Source organism: Ptychodera flava, chromosome 10 (genome assembly GCF_041260155.1).
Source record: "Ptychodera flava strain L36383 chromosome 10, AS_Pfla_20210202, whole genome shotgun sequence".
Classification (NCBI taxonomy): Eukaryota; Metazoa; Hemichordata; class Enteropneusta; family Ptychoderidae; genus Ptychodera; species Ptychodera flava.
In genome coordinates, this window is record NC_091937.1 from 1,870,746 (window position 1) to 1,893,669 (window position 22,924).

The 22,924-nt window shown below is 36.0% G+C and overlaps 1 protein-coding gene across 1 annotated transcript in view; it reads right to left on the reverse strand.

Annotated features, from left to right (window-relative positions):
• Positions 1–22,924, reverse strand: part of LOC139141721 (glutamate receptor ionotropic, kainate 2-like) — a 55,139-nt gene that overhangs the window by 28,697 nt on the left and 3,518 nt on the right. Inside the window, exon 2 of the mRNA XM_070711331.1 lies at positions 18,591–18,758. Within this exon, the coding sequence (XP_070567432.1) occupies positions 18,591–18,758 (168 nt within the window). The remainder of the gene's footprint in view (positions 1–18,590; positions 18,759–22,924) is intronic.

Sequence of the window (22,924 nt, forward strand, 5' to 3'; positions counted from 1 at the left end):
CTGCCTTAGTTATACTATCTACCTCTTCAATTCACATCATACATTGCTGCCTTAGTTATACTATCTACCTCTTCAATTCACATCATACATTGCTGCCTTAGTTATACTATCTACCTCTTCAATTCAAATCATACATTGCTGCCTTAGTTATACTATCTACCTCTTCAATTCACATCATACATAGCTGCCTTAGTTATACTATCTACCTCTTCAATTCAAATCATACATTGCTGCCTTAGTTATACTATCTACCTCTTCAATTCACATCATACATAGCTGCCTTAGTTATACTATCTACCTCTTCAATTCACATCATACATTGCTGCCTTAGTTATACTATCTACCTCTTCAATTCACATCATACATTGCCGTGTTAGTTATACTATCTACCTCTTCAATTCACATCATACATTGCTGCCTTAGTTATACTATCTACCTCTTCAATTCACATCATACATTGCTACCTTAGTTATACTATCTACCTCTTCAATTCAAGTCATACATTGCTGCCTTAGTTATACTATCTACCTCTTCAATTCACATCATACATAGCTGCCTTAGTTATACTATCTACCTCTTCAATTCAAATCATACATTGCTGCCTTAGTTATACTATCTACCTCTTCAATTCACATCATACATAGCTGCCTTAGTTATACTATCTACCTCTTCAATTCACATCATACATTGCTGCCTTAGTTATACTATCTACCTCTTCAATTCAAATCATACATTGCCACCTTAGTTATACTATCTACCTCTTCAATTCACATCATACATTGCTGCCTTAGTTATACTATCTACCTCTTCAATTCACATCATACATTGCTGCCTTAGTTATACTATCTACCTCTTCAATTCAATTCATACATTGCTGCCTTAGTTATACTATCTACCTCTTCAATTCAATTCATACATTGCTGCCTTAGTTATACTATCTACCTCTTCAATTCAATTCATACATTGCTGCCTTAGTTATACTATCTACCTCTTCAATTCAATTCATACATTGCTGCCTTAGTTATACTATCTACCTCTTCAATTCACATCATACAAAGCTGCCTTAGTTATACTATCTACCTCTTCAATTCACATCATACATTGCTGCCTTAGTTATACTATCTACCTCTTCAATTCACATCATACATTGCTGCCTTAGTTATACTATCTACCTCTTCAATTCACATCATACATTGCTGCCTTAGTTATACTATCTACCTCTTCAATTCAGCATCATACATTACCGCCTTAGTGATACTATCTACCTCTTCAATTGAAATCATCCAAAATACCAACGCTATTTCTGACCAATGATTTCTATAACATGAAAGGTCAGTTGCATGCTGCAAATTGAAATCATCCATGCGAAGACAGGATATGAAACATCCGAAAAGACTGCCTGGAAATCACTCTTACATTGACTTATTAGGAGTTCTACCGACTATTGTCAATTCCTTCATATTCTGTTCTCGTCTTTACTTTTGAATGCCAATTTTAATGTCCTCACCTGGAATATGGATTTTTTGTTGTATCATCTATATTCCCAATCGTGCCCTCCCCGTCAGCAAGAACATAGTTTATCGATGTTCTTTGTGATTGCAGGCAAAGTGCCACGTCACTTTGCAATCTATAAAAATATCTCATTGTACAGTGTTGTATTGATTTCAACGTTTCTGTTATTCCCCGAGTTTCGACCATATCTCAATTAATGATATTAGGGACTGTTCAACTTCTGTCGGAAGAGGGTTTTTTTTGAGAATTCCTTCTTTGCTCTCAATTGTGTCAGAATATCAGTCAATGTACATAAAACATTTTGACAGTTGACAATGCTTGCAAGTAAAGAAAACGTATCCTTTGAATACGAAACGGGTTTGAGAAGACACTTTCATGGTAAAACATGCGGAACTGTACACTACTAATTTTGTAATTTCACACGGAATTTTTAATCGTCTTTCAGAATTATAAATTTTGCAAAGTAGAGTGTATGCGAATGGGTGGAGCTTTGGAAGTTTTTATTTGTTTGTTTTTTTTCAGTAATTGTACCAATGATATTAAAATCAGTAATATATTGTATGACGGCACACAATTTATTGGACTGTCAATGCCCTGTTGAGCTGGTTGATTATGTCTCTACGTAAGCAATTAACGAACCAAAAATAAATTGACATACACAGTAGAAATATAACGATGCATAATGAAATTAGTGACTAATTTTGCAAACAAAGAATCGTTAAAGGCGCACATTACCGATATTATTACAGCAACTAGAGAAAGTTAAAGTCTAGAGAAAGCAATGTCAGCGTTTTATGACCGTCTCAATGTGTCCATTCGTTAATATCAACAAAATGCGAGTATACCTAATTGAGAAGAAATTGGCTACATGTAAAACAATGCAAGTTGAAAAGCAAACGGACGGACAGACAGACATGCAGACAGACAGACAGAGACGGGCAGAGAGACATAGTCATAGAGAAACAGGCAGACAGAGACAGGCAGACAGTCAGTCAGAGAGATAGAAAGAAAGACGCAAAGACAGAAAAAGACGTAGGTATGATGTTTGATTACGAAATGTATGTCAGATATTGTTTTTACTTAGCTATATCACATGATGTCCCCTCAGAGATAATGATGATCCGTCACGCTGCCACATAGCAGACCAAAATTTGGCACATTTCAATGTCCTTCTAGAACATACCACTAAGATGACTAAGCAGACGGCCTGGACATTTTTATGCATTCCATCCCAAGGTATGTCACAAATCTAATCAAATGGTTGACCCATGACAAACTCTTCTCAATTACCATATTCTTCTTCATGCATTTTTCTACGCCGACCAAGTAAAAAATCATGAAGGGAACATGCATTTTTTAATTCGTTCACATTTTCATATGAGTAAGAACCGGCCTGTTTACTGTTTTAAATATTTGTCGATATAATGGACATGGATTGCTACTCAATGAAATCTTCAAAATATTGTACATGGATATCTCCTGATGTCATTATACAAAGACTTGACAAAGATAATCAATAGATGATTACTTGAAGGAAAGCTGGAATCAGAATACATGGTATCAAGAAATAATACATGGCCAACTATACAATGTATCGTCTAAGAGGAGGATAATGAAATTAAATATCACAAATGTGAATTGTGTCACAGAAAATGCCATGACAACCATTTTTCCAACAAAAATAAAACAAATATCTATTAGATAGATATTAAATGAATAGTAAAGGTGAAATATCTTGGATAGTATAATGGTTTTACGGAGATCAAACACGCTCAATGATTTTCAAATAGAGGCTTGACCGGTATGGGGCGACATCTTCGGCAGTATTTGTCTTACATCTTGTCAAGAGTATTTGGAGTCTGTGATGAGTTGATACACAGTATTGAAATTCAATTTTTACGAACCAGTAATATATCAATTGTTCAAACTTGAATATTTCGTACTGTTACATATATACTTGATCTAATGATAAGGAATGATCATAAAAATTTGTAGACAGAACAAGAAAATTACCCAAATATGTCAGAAATGTAAATTATACCATCTCACAATAATTGCATGCATACAGCATTATTGCTGTATGTATGAAAAAAAAGGATGATGACTGTCTCAGTGTGTGACTAGTGGCTGATAAAATCAACATATTTTAACACTTGGATAGGTTGGCTAAGTTTTCAAGCGCCCTCCATTACAGCGGATTCCATCGGTATATCCAGTGTATGCGTCAAGTATAGTGACATTCCAGTAATTCCATGGATAAGAAAATTGCCCATTGAATACATTCTTGTTAATTCAAAATGCAACCAGTTCTTATTGGTAGAGTAGGCTGCAACTAGCGATAACTGACTTACGATGACTATTATTCGGTGTACAACTTTACAAAAGAAACCTTCGCGAACGGAAAAACAGCTAAACTGCTGATATTCTTTTAAGAACTGTAGTCAAATTTTACAATGACGAATGCAGCATATTGCAGAATTACATCGAGTACAACATACTTGAAGACTACCGGGGAATATCTAACTTCGATGTTGTCCAACATTCTGCGAAGATCCACATCACATTTTTCATAAATGTTCCAGATCGATGGAGTCGTCACAAGTTCCATATTCTTATAGTCTGGAATCAAATATCAGCTGTTGTCTATAATTCTGGCATTACGTGGACAAATTTCAGAGAATATTTCTGAGTGGAATTTGTTACTTTGTATGTTTGGAAAGGAACGTGATTGATGCTGCCATACTCATAGCTTAGAAAGCAGAAGACGAATATAATTGATTCCAAGCTACTTGCAGTTTGGTTATTGGATGTTTTCACTCTTTCCTCACATATAAACAAAGAGGAAAGACCCAGGGGACAACATGCTTGCATGTTAAACTATAGACACTCGTCTTCTCGAGGGTATATGGTTAAACAAAATTAATACATGGATCTAGGCCACGTGGACATCGTAGATTATTGGCCTATCCTTTTTTCAGACATAAACAAATTTAAAATGACACGCAAGTAAAAACCACGAGGAAACTTTGAAAATCATCGGGCGCTTCTCAGAAAGTATGTTACCTAAATGGTAAAATACTACTGATGATGCCGTGTTTCTTAATTTTATCACAGGTTTAAACGTCTGAAAGAGATGCTCGCAACAAACTACAAATAAAACATCTATGCCATCAAATGAAACATCTAAGCAATAAATGGTTTCTTACGAGATTATTTTGATTTAAACATCATAACAAAATCATCCGTAGAATATAGCCCACATGATGATATTTGCTAGATATATGTCATTTTATGTCGTGATAGTGTAGGATACTTCAAATCTGTGTGTTAAACTTCAAAGCAGCGGACAGTTAATTTACCACCTTGAACGTTAACTTATTATAATGCGAGTAGTGTCTCGACAAATCTACATATTTTCACTTCAGAGCAATCAAACAAACAATTTCTTAGAAAAGAAATGTTTGACTTAAACTAGATCAATCAGCGATAGTACAATTTTACTACTTTCATCTGACTTTCATCAAAATTGATACTAAGCTCCACGAGAAAATCCTAAGAAATCTGTTTTAAAGCAGTAGACAAGCGCGTTTTGGAAAAAAGGAATCTTTTATCTAAAAGGAATAGTATGAAGGTTACAAAAAAACTCTTAGATATAGTCTATCAAAAATGTATAAATCTGCACAAAATCGACCTAAGATACGTCAGAGCAAAAGCTACAGCAATAGTATCAACAGTTCTTTAGGCTGTTTTTATTTTGAACAGAGTCTTCAATTTCAGTGATCTACCTCAGCCCTAGATGTGTTTACAAATCGTATCATGACTCTGAGTTGATTCGTATGTATGTAGGAATAAGTATATCAATATATATACATCCATTTAACAATCCATGCAGGTAGGAAGAATGGCTGTTTGACAAGAATGACAAAAAAGACGACAGATATAATAGCCCCTGTTGCTAATAGTAACCCTGAAGATGTCCGAAGGTTTGATATCAGCTTATGATATGCAAAGCATAAGACGAATTTCCAGGGTTCAATACAAAACTTCAAAGCTTTATGTGTCTTTAACTCTGAGTCTAATATTTGTGATTCATATTGCCACTGGCTATGTACAAGAAAATCTAAAATAAAATATTGAATTTCATCTACGGTGAACTCATGGATACACACTCAATGGCGTTTAGGCCAAGTAAAAGATTCAAAATATGAAGACGAAAGCTTTTTGCTAAGTGACATCGATCTATTCATTCGGTATACGAGAGGAATTGCTGCGACAGAATTTGAACAAAATAAAGGGAGTGCAGAGTGAAAGGTATGTAATAGATCAATGAGAGAGACTTACAAAGAAAATACCACTGAGCTTGACGATGTATTAAATGTGAATAATCCACTGAAATGGAGTTGGACTGTCAGGGGAAATACTACTTAGCAAGCGCAATAACATTCCGTATACAAAAATAAGAAACCCACGGGCGTACAGTCAAAATCTGTCCTGTACCCTGGAGAATATGACGTTTACTATTCATCACGTTTTGCTTATATGTGGGGTTTGATATAGTCTAATGCTGTGGTATCACCACACAGTAGCTTTAGAAGCAAAAAAGTTTACTGTAAAAAAAAATTCCATCTTTGAGTTTAATAAAAGAAGTACTTTTTCACTAAGAGAAAGGTTTACGTTTGCATAATGTTTAACTTATAGGTTACGTTATCCACAAGCATTCTATATTTTCCGGACTTTAGTTATCTGAGCTACTCTATATTGCAAGGCCAACGCCAAGGACTTAAACATAGAGACAAATTCTATATCATGTGATAGCAAAAGCCACGTAAATTAAAACCCGTTAGTCCTGAAATATAATGGTAAGAAACTATTTTTGTAATCGAGGCTATGCGCTATTCAACTCTTGTCGTTGCAATTGAATGAATATAATTGATGCAATCGACAAGAAGATTTATTTCGACCATGTATCATCCAATCAATTTACGATTATCACCAAAAAATCATATGAAACTCACAAACGTTAAGGTTTCATGGTACTCTCAGTATTTGATGAAGATAGGATGATGATCACGGTCTTGTTTACCCTGGCATAGAGAACGTACCGTTTAATGGCTACCGCTGTGTCATTCACAAGACAAAATATAGTGTACGACCGTCAGATGTGAAGTCGATGTGGTCAAACGACATTGTATTGAAGTGTCAGCACTAGCTTTTGATTAGTCTACCATTGACATTAATACGATTACTAATACTGTGTCCGTGAGTTTTCTATGGTCAAAAGAACAACGACCATAGATTAATGGAGTTGACTGACCTACATGTACAGATATAATAACGTACGTTGACTAAGCAAGAATGGATTTCCTTCATCTAACTTACAATTAATTGTTTCAGTGCATTTGTCACTTCTTTTGCTATCATCATACTGCAGAATTTTTCAAGAATATTAAAATAGAAAGATCAAATAGTTATTGGATGGAATTTTAACTTGACGCAACGGGAAAATTCAAAAGTTGTGTGATTGCAGATTAAGTTTAAGAGATATTTAATGATCTCAAACTGAAGATTACGACACATTTGTGCTTCAGTTGAGAAATGCTTACACGCTAGACTAAAGGAGGTAGGAAGCTTAGACTATAGGAGATCACAGATCATAAGCTAGGGGATACGCACATCAGGGACTGTGGAACTTGCTAAAAGAACAGACTGGAGTCACACATGTACATGTATAAACTAGAGCTGTATACGACTGATGAAGGTGGAATTTAATGAATCATCTTTGTAACTTAAGAAAGGGGGAAATTTGAACCATATCAAAGACAGTTTTTTGGTAACAAGCCAAGCTACTCATTTGCTTCGTTTCTATAGTCCGTGCCCGATTTGAACCAATCTTAGACAATGACTGATCCGACTATCGTTCACAGTAATGAATGTCAAGATGACTATTATTCCTCGTAAATTCTGTGTTCAATTGTCCTGAACAAAGCCTGCTTCACATGACCATGGAAACAGCAAGTTGGGCAGCGACTTAAGTATACTGGACTTAATGAACCAACTTTATCGAAGTCGGTCGGGTGTAATCGATACATATCTAACGGTATAATTGAATTATATTTTCTGGGTATCTCAAGTTACCGGATCTGCTTCAGATCTTTGTTACTAAGTTTGATCAGACATTCAGAGATTTCACTTCAAACCTAGATAGAAAAGTCTTGAACAATGCATCACTGTATTATTTTGCCAAAGATGACCAGATGGAATAACGTGCAATAATTACCTTGACATTACACCACACTGTATACTGTGTAAATATTATAACATGTTCTTTCCAAATACTCCACTTAGCCGGAAAAATAGTGATAGACGACTTATTACACACAATAGAAGGCATTCTGAAGCCATTCTTGGTTTCGAAATATCAATTTTTGAACTATGCTAAGTGGTATATCTCAAATCGTATACAATGAATTTAAAAAAAAACAGATCTGATAGTTACCATCTTCGGCAGAAATACTTTAACGGGCATTACACTGCAGCTGCAACTCAAAATCCATAGCAAATTACTGAAAATGTAGCACAAATTCCAAATGAACCTGAAATCTAGATCTGAAACCTCCAGAGAGAAACTGCAGTTGCACATATCATCTTATTGAAACCCTCGTTATCATACGTGGGCCTGCTAAAAACCTACCTGTGACATGTGACCAGGAAATGACTGTTGCCTTGGTAACAAATAGAGTTAATACCAGACGATGTATCCTCCTTGAGCTTAAGTATGTTCCATAGGTAAAGTAAAGTAACAGAAAAGCTGGGCACATGTAACTTGGTGGACAGACATGCTTTATTTATGACTTACAATATGCACAGGAATCCATAATGTAGCTAAGTCATATTAAGCCAAGGAAAGTAATATAGGAAAGCTTCTTTCGGGATTACTTCTGCAGAAAAAAAAAACACTCGTTGAAATGTTGGACTTTGACGCAGGTGCAGAATGTATCCGGTGACCTTTTTATCTTGGACATCAAGTTGTACCTACGATTGAGATGCTCTTCATTTACAGCCTAATTCTATTAATTGTATTTCTGTTCTCGTTGCATCTCTCGCAAAGCAATTCTCAAAGTAATAAAATTTCTTGATTTGTACATTCGCATTATGGCAATATTATATATTATTAGATGGCGATATTCTTTGTTAGATTAAGAATACGTTGTGTGTTCTCTTTGCCATGGCTATGAGATAGTCAGATACAGAGTTCAATATCGCCATAATGACATTTTTTGTGAAAGTAATGAAAGACGTCTGGCACAGTGCATCGTATACATTACTTTAAATGGAGTCTTTATGTATCCTTCGTTTGTTTGTACACTGCTTGTACTGTCACGTCAAGCTGCACTGAGAGACCAGCATAATCAGATGATGATAACCGGAAACATATTCTACTACTCATGCACAAACATAACAGTGGCTTTGGTAAACATTGGTCACGCCGACCACATTTTGCAGCCGACGGAAGCGTCTTGCCACAGATAAAATTGCCGATGACTGTCCACCTCTTTGTAGTCACTGCATGTAAGCTCTTTCGATCACCAAAGATTGCAGCCTTTGCCCTTGTAATTTATCTCTACCCTACACTCACTAGGAAATAAAATAACAACAGTGAAAGAATTCGAAGTCGGCGATGGTAAGTGCTGGAAAATGATACTGACGATCATAATGTAAAATATCGCTTCCAAAATGTCAGATAATTCGAAAGAGGTCATATGAACAATTTGCATAATGGCCTGAATTCAATAATGTCCTAATTCGATCAATACCTGGCCATGGAAGATAACACTGTTTACCCGCCTCACAATGAAATTATCAACATGCTTCAAATGAATATTCATTTATCACAAAACATATTTTTGTTCTTATTGAAATCTATTGACGATATATCATCTTCTCCTAATTATGTCTCAATTACAGCATTGGCATTAAAATAATTCTAACAAATTACAAGATACCACCATTTTTCAATCTCACTGTGTTATGCTGGACCAAAGTGTATATACTATTAAGCATTTTGAGTTTCAACAATAATGACAGATCTCAATGTGCCTCCGATTATAATTGCATAGACAGGTAGTACATATACAGTGGTTCCATAGCACGGCACCCCGTGCGTTATACCATGATATCATAGTTTAATAGCATAGAGGTGGTGATGTAGCCTGGTAGATATGAACACTGATAGCATAGAGGTGGGGATGAAGCCTGGTAGCCATGAATACTGATAGCATAAAGGTGGGGATGTAGCCTGGTAGTTATGAACACTGATAGCATAGAGGTGGGGATGTAGCCTGGTAGTTATGAACACTGATAGCATAGAGGTGGGGATGTAGCCTGGTAGTTATGAACACTGATAGCATAGAGGTGGGGATGTAGCCTGGTAGTTATGAACGCTGATAGCATAGAGGTGGGGATGTAGCCTGGTAGTTATGAACGCTGATAGCATAGAGGTGGGGATGTAGCCTGGTAGTTATGAAAGTTGAGAGCATAGAGGTGGGGATGTAGCCTGGTAGTTATGAACGCTGATAGCATAGAGGTGGGGATGTAGCCTGGTAGTTATGAACACTGATAGCATAGAGGTGGGGATGTAGCCTGGTAGTTATGAACGTTGAGAGCATAGAGGTGGGGATGTAGCCTGGTAGTTATGAATGTTGATAGCATAGAGGTGGGGATGTAGCCTGGTAGTTATGAACGCTGATAGCATAAAGGTGGGGATGTAGCCTGGTAGTTATGAACACTGATAGCATAGAGGTGGGGATGTAGCCTGGTAGTTATGAACACTGATAGCATAGAGGTGGGGATGTAGCCTGGTAGTTATGAACGTTGATAGCATAGAGGTGGGGATGTAGCCTGGTAGTTATGAACGCTGATAGCATAGAGGTGGGGATGTAGCCTGGTAGTTATGAACACTGATAGCATAGAGGTGGGAATGTAGCCTGGTAGTTATGAAAGTTGAGAGCATAGAGGTTGGGATGTAGCCTGGTAGTTATGAACACTGATAGCATAGAGGTGGCTATGTAGCCTTGTAGTTATGAATGTTGATAGCATAAGTAGTTATGAACGCTGCCAGCATAAAGGTGGGGATGTAGCCTGGTAGTTATGAACGTTGATAGCATAAAGGTGGGGATGTAGTCTGGTAGTTATGAACACTGATAGCATAGAGGTGGGGATGTAGCCTGGTAGTTATGAACCTCTATAGCATAGAGGTGGGCATGTAGCCTGGTAGTTATGAACGCTGATAGCATAAAGGTGGGATATGGCCTGGTAGTTATGAACACTGATAGCGTAGAGGTGGGGATGTAGCCTGGTAGTTATGAACGTTGATAGCATAGAGGTGGGGATGTAGCCTGGTAGTTATGAACACTGATAGCATAAAGGTGGGGATGTAGCCTGGTAGTTATAAACGCTGATAGCATAAAGGTGGGATATGGCCTGGTAGTTAAAGAAATTTGTTAATTCGGACAATGACGCTCTATTACTATATTCGTATATGACGAGTTACCAAGATTCTCGTACTTTTTATGTTCCGATGAACTGTTTTTGATAATAATATTAAAATTTATTATCATAGCTGATAAAATATCTACTGTGACGTCTTTCTTTCTTAGAGCTTGAAACTGCTTTCATTCGAAAGGTCTCACAATTCCCAGAAAGCACTGCAGGTTCGACTGTATTCACTGAAGTGGCGAGTAAAATTTAAATATTGAATATCATCGCCCCAAGTTGATGTGAAAAATTCTCTAGGGTGCTTCAAAAGACAATTTCATACAGTCATGGAGAAAGCATTTTAAAATATAGCCTTGTAAGGAATTGTGTACAATCTTTCTTTTTGAGTCCTAAGGTCGCTCCAATGCCGTTCAACCGTGCTGTATTGTAAAATTTTCGAGGAAAAGTCTGACGTTTGTGAGAGCAATGACGAACTCTAGTATTTGCGGCTGACATGTCACTACATGATCAGATGTGAATCCGAACAAAGCGTTTGATTAAAATGATAACAACTAAACGACATAGGCATGTATGATTGATATGAAGAGGACATTTCACAATATTTAATCAGTGTCTTAGGGTTATCACTTATTAAAAGTGCAAATTGGGGGATTTGTAACTCTAAAGCAGCATACGTGACATGTTTGTATCGTTCACAATAATTGCATGCTATTGAAAATGACTTTGTAGAATCGAATTAGTCCAGAAAAGTTTGGATTCATGTTAATATTTATCATTATCAGATGGATTAAATTCATCATTTTAGCGAATCAAATCGTCATCACAAATACATGCCCGTTTGATTGAGGAACCATTTTAAGAAGATCGCAACTAGAATTCATTCATTGGACCACAATCTTAAATACTGTACCAAGATCTCAGTTGCTGTAATATATACCGTGTAATATTTTTCTGCAAGCAATCATATCCCATACTGTATACCTGGCAATCATGTTCTAACCTGTATCTTGCATTAGTGTCCTAATCTGTACCCTGCCATCATGTATTACACTGTGTCGTGCGTTCATGTCCTAATCTGTACCGTGCAATCGTATTCTATATTATACCTTGCTATCATGCTCTATACTATACTATACTGTACTGCGCAAGAATGTCTTACACTGTACCTTGCATTTATTTGGCTACACTGTACCGTGCGTCCATGTCCTAATCTTTTCCGTGCCATCAGGTCTTAAACTATGCCGTACAATCATGTCCTACACTGTACCGTGCATTAATGTCCGAAATTGCACCGTACGTTCTTGTCATAATCTGTACCGTGCAATCGTCTCCTATACTGTACCATATCATGTCCTACAACCATGGACCGTGCTATTAGGTCCTACACTGTACCGTGCATTCATGTGCTAATCTGTATTTTGCAATCATGTTTTATACCGTACCGTGTAACCATTTCATATCCACAAATCATTTTTCTTTCATTTATCTATGAATAATATCTGATTCATTATATATCTCGATATTACACTAATCTTATGAGGCAAACATTCAGCTGATCAAGGCACACTATAAAATGCTTTGAAAACGTGATAACGAGCTACAGTTACTTAAAATCGTTTCTCCGTAGAATACCTGTGTATTTACAATTCAGCAACAATGACTTTAACGAATGGAAAGCTAATATGGCCAACGTGCTTACTTGTCATTAATTTACAAGCCATGGTGTCCAGTTGTTTACAAAGCCTGAAGCATTTTACACTATCGATGCATTCTTACACTTCTTTCAATAGTACCACATACTACAAATTAACAAAATCATCATGGGACGTATAAATATCGGCATGAACATTCTGTATGCGATATTCTTTCATATTTGGCATTTTACCTCTATAGATTTAAAACTCATTCTGAAAATTCTGCTAAATATGCAAATTATCAAGACATGACACAGCTTAATACCTTTAAACACAATATATCAATACAATTCGGTGCAGTTTCACCGAATTTATATCATTACGTTTTGATCAAGTATTTCATCATGCACGGTAGCCCTACATGTATGTAAATATTACGGCCTCTGTATCTTGTCATGTATTCTACCTTGTCTAAATATTGCCTACGCTATATTGTTTGACTTTTGGCAGCGTGATTCCTGAGAGCCAAATTACCTGACTGCAAAATGCTGTCCAGAGAGAAGAATTTTTCGCATTGCCCTAAGGCAAGATATTACTATGTATGTGATTATTAATTACGCAAACTATCTGTGACTGTGCAATCCATGCCATAATTGTTTGTCATACATAAAGCTGTGCCTAAATATACTTGTCTATAGAATGGCGAACATTCAGGGTTTTCATTCCTCGAGATATACAAAGTAATTGCAAATGTTCGCTGTCTTCAAATTATCACCGTTAACATGCCAGTGCAGACTGTTGTCTATTGATGTTGTGAAATTTGCATCATCGACATTTCCGCTGAATCACATTAACGTTTACAGCAATTATAAACAATCCAACTTTTCAAATCATTTCTTTTACAAATTAACATTAGCCAGGCAAGTCGTATTCGCATTCGCTTGCACATATTATGTACCATATTACATGACCGAATCAACTCGAGCAAGGCTTTCCAAAAGACATTTTTGTTAACGTAACATATCTTGCTTTTAGTTGACTTTGAGTTCGCTGCGAGATGTAGACATCTGCAGACTGTATGTATGCCATGGACAAGGCAGGGCGTGCATTACATACACTATGTAAATGCCATCGTGATAAGGGCTCCCTTCATGGGTCGGACAATGTATCACTAGGAGTAACGATGTTTGAGGTCCCAAGGGGCTATTATAAAGCTGAATGCATTATTCGCATACGTGCCCATGGAATACTTGAACTTTTCTAAGTTCATAACACACGAAATGTTTATAAAGAGTGTACAATCACAGATTTTGTTAAAATGAGACATAAAGAACATGGCATGTAACTTCTATGCTGATCACACCTAGTGTTATACGCCATATATTATTTTATATTCGATCAAATAAATTATTAGAAATGCAAGATGGAGCGCCATTAACAGTTAATTCTCAGTCTGATCTTCATGGCAAACGATGGAATAGATTCATTGTATTTAATTCGATTCTGAAATCGGTCCGCCGCACATACGCCGATGACATTTCGATCGATCATTACCTCGTTGTCCGCCGCTGGCAATACCACATGCTAATTGTTAAACACTTTTGTAGATTATATGCAGTTAATGCAAAGTCAACAAAGTGACTCTGACATACAATACAGCATTCTAGTTTGTAGATAACAGGGATTTGCTAGAGATAACTGTGTTGACAGACTATAGTAAAGAAGGGCGAATCACTGTACAATTGTGGGTCGATCTCAAGTGAAAGTACAGTAGAAGCGAACATTACCATGCAAAATTACGAACGACCATGACACAGAAGTCCTCAGTCATAAACATGATGATAATTATTCTTAGAAAATAGGAAGGCTTAATCATTGGTCTTCTAAATTTCTTTAAGTTTTGGTTTTGTTCAAATTCAGACAGGGTCCAACTTTAATATACATATTCGGCATTTAGTTGATGAAAAATGAAAAAATTTACAGAATACTGAAAACATCCATGCAGGATTTCAACAACAAATTGATATTGACTGTCTATTGCAAGGAAAACAACCTTACCATAGGTACTGAAAATGCACTGGAATCTTAAAATTACCTGCTGTTGAAATTTGATAATAAATCATTGGAGATGAAATATCACATGTGCATTCTCAGTACGCATATTGTGCTTTCTATTCACGCCACATTTGTGTGACTGGTAGTTAGTATTTGTCTTTAATTTTGATTCATCATCATACTTCGATATTTACAAACAAGTGACAAGTTTTCATACGCTTAAAAAGATCATATTGGTAATTATCATATTTTCGAATCCACAAATATGATTTTAGACATAGTCAACTGTCAAATGTTTTAGACAAGTTATTTTTCGGTATCAACATCACGTCATCATGGTTATGCCTCGTAAATCATGGCCAAAACAAAACAAAGAAAAAGAGCAGAACAAAACAAAACAAAACAAAACAACCACTCTCAAACATATTTAATTATTAACGAGAGTGATAATACCTGTATATAGTTTTACACACTTAGAATTGTTGTCATGGTGACTAAGCATTTGGCGTTACGCTAGCTTACGTGCATCGTGTAAAGAAAGCTGATTGGATTACTATGTGTCACGCATCAACGAAACTGATTGAGAGGAAACTGACGTCATAGATTTTGAAGTCGCACAAATTCCGTTCAGTATCAAAAAGTAAATTTCATGTATGCTGAAGAACGAGATTCAACAAAACGTGCATTAGCTTCCAGGTACTTTCCCAATATTTCCATCATAAATTGAAACAATAATGTTCAGCATTTTAAGAAGTGCCGATACGAATGATATCACTTAGTCAGAACAATACGAAAATTCCACTCATCTACTGTATCAGGAATTTTAATTCTCACTCAGCAATATATTCAATCTTCATTCTCCTAACACAAAAAGACCCGGATGAGATAAAGAAATCGGAGCTTTATGATGGCGATTTTAACGAAGGCTTATTCACAGACTCTAAAACGAAAAATAAACTTACTGTTAATGCACACGGTATGTTTTCAACTCTATTGCGCTCTAAACTAGATTGAAACAACTTCGTTTGGACTTAGAGCATCACAGCTACTCCCGATCTGAAGAAATCAAACCCTGCTTTTGAAAACACTGCCCTACTGGCTACAGCTCTTTATTTCATGGTGAACTAATGCTTATAACTCATCATGTACAATGGTATATTATGCCTTGCCTTGACCTAAGAGTCCATATGGTGAAAATTGATCTAAAAAATTCAATGCTTGAGGACTTCGAGATACATTTACACCTTGCGATATCTTTCGTTTTCATGTGTATTGTATTAGGTAATAAACATTTATAACGTTGATATATATATCGATATGAATAGATTTAAATAGTGTAATAATATCAATGTTTTTCCAGAGATACTGTCACCAAATAGTTCATAATTCTGTTTCAGGGTAATAAGCTGCGAGTAAGTGTAAAGTAAAACCAGCCTCGAAACTGAAATACTTTTGCTCATTTGCTCAAACTTTCCCCGAGGCACCATTCAACCTCTCTCTTACCAAATCAAGAATAAAAATTCGGAGGTCATCGTAAAATTTTGGTACAAGAGAGACAAATTATCCAACATTTCTATTATCGATATTTGAAACTCAAAATGGCCGCCATCCCTGTGTTAACTCTATGGAGAAAAATAAAATTTTCGATTTTCAAAAAGCTACAACAATGTACGCTTTTCTCACCAATGGCTTTAAAATGAGCCCCAAAATGCGTTAGACCAGACAAGTATTGAAAAACAATTAAGATTCCAAATATCTGTCCCCAAGGAGCATTCTATTTTAAGTGACATTCCGCGCTACTACCTTTAGAAGGGGCAACTTCCTGAAAATTAAAATGTGCTGTAAATTTCGATAGTGTATACAAATAGATACAAGTCGAATACAATTTTTGATGACATCATTTTAAGTCAGCAAAATAGATGAAGCCAAAGTGACCATAGGCCAAGGTCCGAGAGATCGGGTCAATAGATTTGTTAACTCACACTCTTCTGTCCAATTTCAGATTTATCAGAGCTAATATTAAGTTGAATTAAACAGAAAGAAAGAAAGCAAAAGTAATAACTTTATAATGTTTATTTCTGTGATTTTATTCAAATACGGCAGGGAATAAATCTCCAAGAAAGTGTAAGGCATAAAAATAATGTCAGCCGTACATGACAACACATTATGTTATTTTCCCAAGAACACATCTTTACAACTTCGATGTAGAGTTCGCATGGACGATACACTACAATTAACAAAATGTGATCCATCGTTTATTATTGATTGAATTCAGGAAAATTCCTTTGCGTGTCTTCTACAACTTTAAATTAAAACGTTGGGTAAGCTTATTATACAAGTACTTGTATAAGTATTTGCATTGCGGTATATTGTATTAATGCTCCTTAACCATGCCCTGGTCACACGTGCTAAATTATGCAGTTCACGTCACGCAGCTTCTTAGTTACCGTCGTTCATTATCGTTTTCCTTATGGGAAACAAGGTTTCCACGGAACATTAATACCCGGAAACGTCAACGGTTCCAAAACACTCACTTTGATAGCTACTTTCATCAACTTGGTGGATGCATATAACCGATACGCTTTGCTACAGAAATCAAACTATAATATCCAAATTCTGAAGAATGTTGTAATTTGACTTAAGTCTTCTGAATATAAATAGGTTTGCAGAAAACTAAAACATGTACATCTTACTGCTGCCATCATTTCCCCGAAACAAACATGACTATAGCATTGTTTCCACTATGGGATGTAAATAATGTTCAAAGAAAATGGATTACTGACATATGTACCAGATAACATGATAAAAAGAATTAATACAGATGTTGGTTGCTGTTGGCTTACGATATCAACTGATGCTACTTTACACGTTATCATACTCACAATATAGCTGCTCTGTGTTGACATAATTTGATTTCATGTTCGTTTTTATAAAGACGTGATATTCTAGAATACTTAGTGATTTCATTACGTCATTTTATCCATTTAACATGCACCAAAAAGATCATGTGATTCACTACATAATTTTCTTCATGGATAAACAATCTTTCCGGTAAGATTGACGATGACCTTGACCTTGTTTTCTGATCAATGTATGAAAGACTTAAGTCAACACACAGCATATCTTTTTGATTTCGGCTAGCGTACTAAAAAACGCCAATGTCCGACATCAAGGTCAAATAACATTCATAACATACACATATTCTTTCTCACAGAGACATTATATCAAAGCCTTGTTTCACTACATACCTATGCATTCGGACAAACAACGTAAAAGAACAAAGAAAATCGTTTCTGTACTTTACGGTCAATTAAAGTAAACGCAATTTTCCCCGTTTATTTATGGCGCGAAAATATCTCATGTTGAAAAAGAGAACTAGGAGAGAATACCCAGCCGCTACCTCACATGAACGCACAGCCACTTACATCAATAGCAATGACAACAGTTAAAGGTCTCTTACCATAGCAACAAAAGAATGGAAGCTTAAAGGGGCTTAACGATCTGTTGAAAAGTGATTCCGTAAAAATGTAGCCCATGTACGTTCTCCATGAGGAGAGCGCAGCAATTTTTCATCTATTGGCACCACACTTTCAAATAATAGTACTTTACTTCCATTTTTCTGTATTGTTGACCAAATATAGTCAAATAAAGTATGTTTTCCATTTCACATTGTTTTCATTTATGTTATGTCCAGATCTGAAATTGATGCGCGTTTTTGTCTATTGACAAGCTTACTCACACTTCGATAACTTTTCTCCTACCTTATCGCATTAGATGTATATGTGTAGGTAGAATGGTATATGTTAGGTGCTTGCATCTTTCTATCTATCCATAATTGTTTTGATGTTAGCTTATGTAAAAAAAGCAATAGTTAGTTTAATAAATCTGTATTACCTTTTTTGGTCGCATCAAAGGTGTTATCATCTTCGATAAGTTGTATATCATACGTGATGTGGGTCCTCTTCGATTCTGCGATGTTCATATGTTTGTTCATTTTGTTGATCGCAAATTTGAACGCCTTTTCAGCGTCACTTGCCGGAGACTGCTTTGCAAATATGCCCCCTAAAGAGTAAAAGAACAACACACATCAGATCAAATGAATATTAAATCTGTATTAGCAATACATTTATCAATAAAATAGATTTTCTCACATTCAGTCAAAATATTACACAACCAGCCTCAAATTCAAGCCTGTAATTTCATGAAGTGGCATTCATCAAATCTTTAATTCTGAGGGCAATAAATGTAAAGAAACAATGAATGAATGTTTTGGCGGATTTTCACTGAGACTCCAAGTCAAATTTCCAATATTGACGGCTCTTTCATGATTTTCGTTTTGTCTTAATTCGCCGAGGATCGGTCTGCTGGGCAACACGGTAATATTCCATTTCGGTAAATTACATAAAATTTTATAATGAAATTGCTAATAATTTCACTCTATAGTTTTGTGCACTTTCTTCAGGCCAATGCAGAGTTAGAGGCTGAATTTGCCATTTTCCAATGATTTATCATGCAGAATTTATGACACTAAGTATTATGTTGCACAATGTGCAATCACTCCAATCGGATGCAGCCATCTCATTTCTCATTTCTTCATCGAAGATTCTGCCGAATGCATTTGCTTGGATTCGACGCCCAAATTATGAATCTATTCGCAGGTGATCAGACAAATCGAAGAGATAAGTACCGATGTTTCAGTAATTTATGAGAAAAATACGTGCCAGCAGCATATTTCAGGCGTTGCCATGGCGACGATCTTATCTTTTGGCCGTTTCTGACTTAAGTTATCCACGTAAGCATCAGTTTTTGGGAATGTAAACTACATATTTTATATCCATTGTCTGCGTTGGTTGAGATAGCGACTCGTTTGCTCTGCTTTGCAATGGGGAATACAGGGTTCGCATGAACATCAACAAACCACATTCACATAAGATACCATTGTCCTGTTTTCTGACATAAAATATTATCAATAATGTATGACAAAACAGAGTAACATGACTACTTAGGCAACTTGAAAATGTAAAAGTGAGTTTTTTAATGTCAGGACTTTCCTAAAATATTTAAGGCCTTTGTTTTGCATCGATTTTAATATCCTACCGTAATGACACACGATAGGTCGAAACTTGATGATGACGATGACGGTGATTCTTATCATTATTTTACTACTACTACTACTGCTACTACTACTACTAAACTTCCCTGCTTTTGTGCATCGCTAGGTTGTGTCATCTTTGAAATATTATGTGATAGGTTTAAGATATGTCTTTCTTGCTGATATTTACTTTTGTCATTCATGACGTTTTCTGTACAGTGCCGACCATCACTTTGTAGTGATTTTCTTTTATTTGTATCTTATATTTCCTTTGGTTCCTTGAAATGTAAAAATTTCCTTTTACAGTTTTAGTATGTAGGGACCTATGTGAAATAAAGATATTTGAAAAACTAAACTACTACTACTACTACTACTACACTACTTCTACTACTACAATAATAATTCTTTGTCTGTAAAGTTATTCAGATTTGACGAAAAGTCATAGTAAATTACGTATTACTGAAGGAGAAAGGCAAAGGTTCACGCATCACTGTACAAAATAAAATTATTTAACATTTCATTTACAACTCTCCAAGTGAGAAGGACAGAGACTGAACAATTTCGAATGATGAGCAAGGATTGAGTATTCAGTCAGTATTACGCTTATGTACGTCAGAAATGTAAAGGTGTTGATTTAACCTCTTGCGTTCTCATCACTTCTGAAAGTTATTTAATTCTGTATGGATAGTTTGAGTAGTATGTTCAAGAGCAGTAAATTTTCTACATTACTCAAACTAATACAGCCTGATGTTTGGATAATAACATCACGATTTCTCATGAGTGAAGATCATATCTATCGGGACAGCGTGGCTGAGCAAGTATTCTCCTATATCATGCAGGCAATCGATGATACAAAGGCCATGTTTCAATTCAACAACGTCTCCAAATAAATTATTCATTCGTAAACATTGCCTATATTAAAAGAAAACATGTTAAGTCTGGGTCTTATATCGGACAATATTTTAAACAAATCTTCTCTCAAAGATAGTCGAAAGATATGTTGTGTATGTTTCGCATTGGATTGTCTCGTCAATAGATTCAACTCTTGTTTTTTAATGAAGGATACGATTCACAGATCAGGCATGCATAAATTCGCCTATTTCCCTTGGTTTCCAATGCTTCTCCATGTCACATCTCGTGCAGATGAACGTGATGAGTCTGTTACTTTTCATGTAACGTCGCTATTTGAAATATGACAATGATGTAATCAAACAAAGAAGAAATTGAGCAACATATGCAAAAAGACAGGCAATCATTAATGTCAATCACAAGTCGTTCATTTAAAGATGAGAGGTCCGGTAACAGGATTGATAAAGGAAATATCCATGTGACACAACACACAGTCAAAGCGGGGAACTGTATTAAGTAACCTCAATGGACTAGGACGAACAGCCAAATAATTGCTGTTGTTTCACAGAAGGAGCACACAGCCTACTGCCAATGTTGTGACGGCCATACGTCAGTCTGACCCGTATTTAGTAAACTTCCTCCCGTCGAAAAGTCACAATCACGTTCACCATGGGAATGAGCCCGATCATTTGTTTGAGAGATTCGCCATTTTAGTTCACCGATTCAATTGGCAAACTTTATTATATATACCTTAAAACAAAGCTGACTTGCGTCAAGTAAAGCGCATGTGACCTGGATGAGTCATATTGTGAAAGTAACGAGCGATTATAGCTCCATCGCAGAAGATGTAGGCAGGGCAAAACTGCCCCTGTTTTACAGTATGGTCGAAGGCAGACATTTTAGGTCATATTGAAAATGACAAGCTCAACGCGAGGAAAAAAAAGAAACCGATTTTGTGAGCTCGTTTATGTTCAGTTCTGTCTGAATATCATGAACTGAATCAGTACACATCATCGATACTACTTCTGTGGAATTTAAAATATGCCTTTTCGTGTTTTGAGCACAATCATTGTCAAAATGGAAAACTGCCTCGAAAGAAAGAAGAAACCCCCAGTCAACGAAGGAACACAATTTGCGTCTTCTACCTTCTGATAGTCAGTCAGGTAATGTGGCCTCTAAAATAAGCTCAACGTTCTGCACGTTAAATTTGATTGTATTCCTGCCTCAAATTATGCATCATCTCTACTGATGCGTTTCTTCAAATCGTGTCGTAAAATCCACTCAAGAACTAAATTCACGGAGTAATTTATCATCAGCTTTTCAGGTATTCTGTCATACACTAGAGAATATTTCCCAACTTTTACAGGAAAACTGTCCGCTCGCTCTTGGGCACAGAACACAAATTGAAATTTTAAATCATTAAACATAGATCCGACTCTAATCCTGGTAGTATGGTTCACTGATTTCCTTGTAACGGAGAGTTTTACTCATTCTCAATTTGAAGTTTCCCATCTAATCCATTGTTGCAGTGTTAATGCTGTTGATAATTTGATTTGGTAATTTTCACAACACTTCAAGGTTTAAGTCTTAAGAGTGCCTCGCGCATTAACACTTTATTCTGAGAGCCACAGCTGGGTTTTTTTTCCGAAACGAATCGGAAGAATTTAGCTTCGCTATCTTACGTTCCCATTGACAATAAACTACACATGGCATATTTGAAGTGCGTTTAGAACCGGGACACAGGGCAAAAATAATACTATACCATTGTGCAGACAGTGCATTCACTTTTGTGCACGTATTAAAGGCTACAAGTGTCTTGAGCACTTAACATGATATTTCAAAGGAAATTTATTATCATCTGAAATAATGGGAAAATAGTTTTTAAGGATTAAATCCATGTGACACAAGGCGGGGAACTGAAATGGTCGAAGCCTCAGATTAAAAGATTACTTTATTTCAAATCATCAGAACTACAACTTTAAGATTCGCTGTTTAATGGACGATCTCAGTGGGGTTTTTTAAGCCTCAATACTTGTTATTGTCAAGTTTTTCAGGTAAAATAATTGCTCTGGTGAAAATATTAATGTTTCGCAGGTACCTCTACAAGACTGGATGAACATAAACCACAAACCTAGGCATCGTGGAACATGTTATCGTTTTTCATACTTTGAACAAAATTTGGGCCTGGGACGGGATATAACACAAGTAAGGAGAGAGAATTCGATATGATTTGTTGATATGGCTTTCAAATTTATTATTTAAAATCAGTTTGACGTTTACAGTATCG